General features: G+C 61.2%; 1 protein-coding gene across 1 annotated transcript in view; it reads right to left on the bottom strand.

Annotated features, from left to right (window-relative positions):
* The window catches only part of Hmcn2 (hemicentin 2), a 131,659-nt gene that overhangs the window by 126,562 nt on the left and 367 nt on the right, over positions 1–4,730 (bottom strand). The window contains exons 2-4 of the mRNA XM_013021284.1: positions 3,893–3,963; positions 3,072–3,230; positions 2,169–2,291 (exon numbers count right to left, since the gene is read on the bottom strand). Of these exons, the coding sequence (XP_012876738.1) occupies positions 2,169–2,291; positions 3,072–3,230; positions 3,893–3,963 (353 nt within the window). The remainder of the gene's footprint in view (positions 1–2,168; positions 2,292–3,071; positions 3,231–3,892; positions 3,964–4,730) is intronic.

Below are 4,730 nucleotides of genomic sequence, written 5' to 3'. Positions count from 1 at the left end.
CACACACACTGCACACACACACCACACAAGCACACACACTGCGCATACACACTGCACACACACCACACAAGCACATACACTGTACGCACACTGCACACACACCACACAAGCACACACACTGCACACACACACTGCGCATACACACCACACAAGCACACACATTGCGCACATACCATATGCACACACACTGCACACATACCACACAAGCACACACACTGTGCACACTGCACACACATGCACACTCACATATCACACGTGCACACCTCCACACCCAGCTGCAGCTGGGTGAGCGGCATCTTAGCATGCCCCAGCCGCTGGCCACAGCCACGGGCTGGTTCTACCCACACAGTTTGGGGGCTTCAGAAACTTCTGGAGAGGCCTTCTCCCAGGCTAGGCTCCGCTGTCTCCGCTGGAGGATGACCACAGCTGCCCTCGCCTCTTTCCCAGGCTTATAGAGTGTCTGGAAACATCTGGAAGGGGCCAGGGCCAAGGCATGAAGCTAGGTTCTATGCCTAGGAAAGGAAGGAGCCGGCGGCGGTGGGACGGACACGCGAGGACCTGCCGTGTGCCACCGCCTGCCGTCCGCAGGGGCTGGGGCTGGACCGCAGCAGCCCGGCCCGGCCTCGCTGGCTCTCAGCTGCTACAAGGGACCCAGCTCCCAGGCCCTGGCTCCAGAAGCGGAGGCTGAGCTGTCCTCCCCTCTGCCAGGCCTCCGCGCTGGCTTGGGGCTCAGCGCCAGCAAACAAAGCCTGCCGCGCTGTAGAGAAGCACAAACGCCATCTGTCATCGGGGAGTTAAGGCACGCTAATCTAAACACGGCCCGAGACCGTCCCTCCAGCTCATGCGCACACAGCACAGGACGCGGGCTGGCCCCTGCTCCCGCCTCCCCTCCCAGGGCCGCAGCCGCCAGGGACCACGCTGTCCACACCAACACCCCCCGCCCCCTGCACAGCTGTTTCCTCGGCACCTGCTACATGCCCGTGGCTTAGACAGATTCGGCAAACAAGGGCCCACACGGCCCAGCCTCAGGGAGCCCGCACACAGCCTGGTAACGTGAAATACTCACAGGAGCATAAAATGACAATTACACAACCCAACCCAGGAAGCTTGGGTGGGTGTGAAAGAGGATTTGATGGTGACAGGAAACAGAGGGTGGATTTCAGTGAAGACTGAGGGATGAGGAGAAGCCAGGAGAGGAGGAGCTGGAGGAACTAGCAGCATGTGCAAAGGGCCTGGGGTAGGAGGAGCAGGGGAGGGTACGCAGGTGGGATTTGCTCATATAGGCTCACGGAACCTGACTCCCACCATGGGCCGACGACCCTGGAGTCCTGCCAAGGCTGGAGTTTATACCACAAGAACGGTTTTGCCAGTGTGCGGCCTGGAAGGTTCCCTGTGTGGCTAGGGAGAAAGAGGAGGGCTGCAGGGAAGGCAGGCCCTGAGCCTGGAGGGAACCTGGAAGGCCGGGCCAGCACCCAGCTCAGGGACAAGGCAGGAGGCAGAGTGCTGAATGCTAAGTGAACCCAGCCAGTGTCACCTCAGGCCAGAGACAAGTGAGCCCTTCCCAGCCAAGGTCCACATACAGCCGTACAGCCGGGGTCTGCAGACTCTGCTGCTTCCCCTGCCAGCCTCCCGCCCACCCCTGACTCTGGGGACGATCCCAAGCGAACCCACACCCACACTTCTGTCTGACCATCGCAGCTCCGTCCCGCCTGGCCCAGCTCAGGGTCCCAGGCCCAGTACGCTGACAACCCTCAACCCCATCACCAACAAAATATTTACAGCCAGGCACCCTTGGCTCACACCTGTAATCCCAGCTACTGAGAAGGCTGAGACCTGAAGATCCTCAGACCGGAGACTCTGATCTCCTGTTAAACCACCAAAAAGCCCCATGTGGAGCTGTGGCTCAAGAGGTAGAGCACCAGCTGTGAGCAGAATGAAAACATGAGGACCTGAGATCAAGCCCCAGTGCTAGTATGTACACACACACACACACACACACACACACACACACACACACACACACACATTTTCTAGGACCCAAAGAACCTGCCTTGGACAATGCAAGAGCTAGTGGGGTGATGTCATGTTGTCATAACAGCCTGTGGGGGGGGGCGCTGGGCAGGGCTGGGGAAGGCGGGCTTGGGACAGGCCCTGTCCCCGGGGCTTACCTCCGTCACCTGCTGCTTGTCCAGATGGAACACCTGCCCGGAGCTGGTGGAGGCGATCTCCTCGAACGCCAGGTAGCCGGGATGGGAGCGGTCACCACAGTCTCCGGTCAGCACGAAAACCACCTGCAGAGCGCAGCCTGGCTCACTGCCAGCCCACGGCAGAGCGCCTGCCAGGATCAGGAGGCCCGGGGAGACCCTGGTCGACCGATCACCCACCGCTGTGGGGTGACCAGAGGCCTCTCCTGAGCATCAGCCCACGGGTGCCCATGTGCAGGGCCCGGGGAGCAGCAGGTGCTCAATAAACGGGTTGAGATCTACAGTACAGAAGGGCAGAGCTGGATGCTGGAGGCTCATGTATGTCATCCTCGCTACTGGAGGCTGAGGTCTGAAGACTGAGCTTCAAAGCCAGCCTGGGCAGACTCTGATCTCCAATTAGCCAGCAAAAAGCTAGAAGTAGACCTGTGGCTCAAGTAATAGAGTACCAGCTTTGAGAGAGAGAAAAAAAACACCTCAAGGACAGCGCCCAAGCCCTGAGTTTAAGACCCAGTGCTGGAGAAAAGGAAAGCTGACTTGTGGGCTGGGATGTAGCTCAGTGGCAAAGCGCTTGCCTAGCAAGTGCAATGTCCTGGGTTCGATCCCCAGTACCAAAAAAGAAAAGACAAAAAAAAAACAGTTAAAAAAAACCCCAAACAAGAAAAGCTGACTTGTTTAGGAAGGGCCTGTGGGGAAGGGGGTGCAATTTGAAGAATTTTGGGGAATCCTGGGCGCTGTAGACAAGTGAGTCCAGGCTGTCTGGGAGCGGAAGGCCGGCCCCTGCCTCTGAGGCCTGGAGTCAGGGCTGCTGGGTGGGAGGGAGAACCCCCCCCACTGTGTCCTGGGGACCCAGCATGGCTGCCCGCGCACCTGCGATTGCTTCCTCTGGAGGAGGTGCAGCAGCCCGTCCTTCTTGTGGTAGTCCTTGGCCCGGGCGTCGGAAAACACATAGATGAAGGAGCGGGGGTTGGACACCTCCACGGCGGCCTTGATGGCGCCCACGCTCATCTCAGGACAGTCGCCCCCTCCCTGCAGGGCAGACAGGTGTCAGGAGCTACAGAGACAGGCCTGGGAGCCCCGAGCCAGCCGGCCTCTCGCTCCAGCCAGGGGGTGGGGGGATGGCCTGGGAGGAGTGAGGCTGAGGAGCTAAAGGTCCCGGGGCGGGGCAGGGTGGGGGCGCTCACCTCCCCAGCCCCCCCTGCCCAGGGCACACTGGGCGGGCACCCTGTGGTTATCACCTAACTCAGGTTTGTTCTCCTGGGGCAGGATTCACACCCTCCACCTCCGAGAGTTGTTTCCTTCCTGACTCCCCATCCCGTCCCCGGGGTCCCCGTCCCTGGGCAGCCGGCCATCTCCGCGCTGGACCGTGGGGTTGGAGGTCATGGAGGAGTCCAGCTGGGCTGTGACCAGGTGAGCCGGGCTCTGGCCTGGCTTTGGAGGCCCTGAACCCCGCGGTTCCCCCCTTTCCCTGACACCACATATGACTTCATCCAGGGTCCATCACCTGCCCTTCAGCCCCTTGCTCAATCACAAGCACTGTCTATGGGCCAGGCTGGGGCTCCAGGTTCCTGGTGCCCCAGTGTGTGTGTGTGGGGGGGGGACAGGGGACTGAGAGCGGGAACATCAACTTGGTCTCTGGGTGGGGGAACATCAAGACCTAAGAGGAGGGTAGACACTGGGGCGGGGCCCACCTGCACGTAGAGATCCCTCAGCTCTCTCTGAAACACCGCTGGGTCCGCCGTGAGCGTGACTGGGCCGATATCTGAGGGAGAGACAGAAAAATGAGAGAGAGAGAGAAAGGGAGAGAGAGACAGAGAGAGACCCAATGGTCTGGGTCCAGCCCCGGGCTCTAGGAAAGCGCAGCATGTGGGCTGAGGGTTAATCCTCCCCCCCAACAGAAGCCCCAAACTCACGACTCACCGTCTCCAAAGGACCCCCCTCGCCCCACCCCACCCCCACGCTCCCACCTTCCGTGAGAAAGGAATTCTGGGAGTACAAGGAAAGCAGAGAGAGCAACGCACGATCAGTTCTGGACACACAGCAAACGCCCAGCGCCAGGCTGATCGACAGGAGCGAGGCCTTCCAGAAATCTCCGCCCCGGCTCCCCCCCAGCCCCCCCCACCGGTGCGCCCACACCGTCCAGAGGAGCAGCCGGGAGACCGGGCGCCCGCGAGGGCGCTGCAGATGGGGAATGACTAGACACGAGGCCCACCCAGCGCGGGGGCAAACACAGCCTCCTTGAAAGGCCGTGGAAGTTTCTAGACGGTCAAGCGAGCGGCCACCACGGGACGTCGGCACTCCACCCGCGGGCAGTGGGCAGGAGGACGGGCAACACAGCCCCACCAAAGCGGCTGCTCGTGGCCCAGTGCTGGTGGTCACGCTTGTAATCCCGGCTGATCTCAGGATCAGGGTTCAAACCCAGCCTGGGCAGGGGCGTCTGCAGTGGGCTCACCCCGGCCTGTCTAAGGCTCGGCCCTGCCTGGCCCCGGCTGCTCCAAGGCGCTCCGGGGAAACCAGGCGGGAAATCCA

This window comes from Dipodomys ordii, unplaced genomic scaffold (assembly GCF_000151885.1).
Source record: "Dipodomys ordii isolate 6190 unplaced genomic scaffold, Dord_2.0 Scaffold55, whole genome shotgun sequence".
Taxonomy (NCBI): Eukaryota; Metazoa; Chordata; class Mammalia; order Rodentia; family Heteromyidae; genus Dipodomys; species Dipodomys ordii.
Note: the sequence above shows the minus strand (reverse complement) of the source record. Positions and strands in the feature narration are given on the sequence as shown.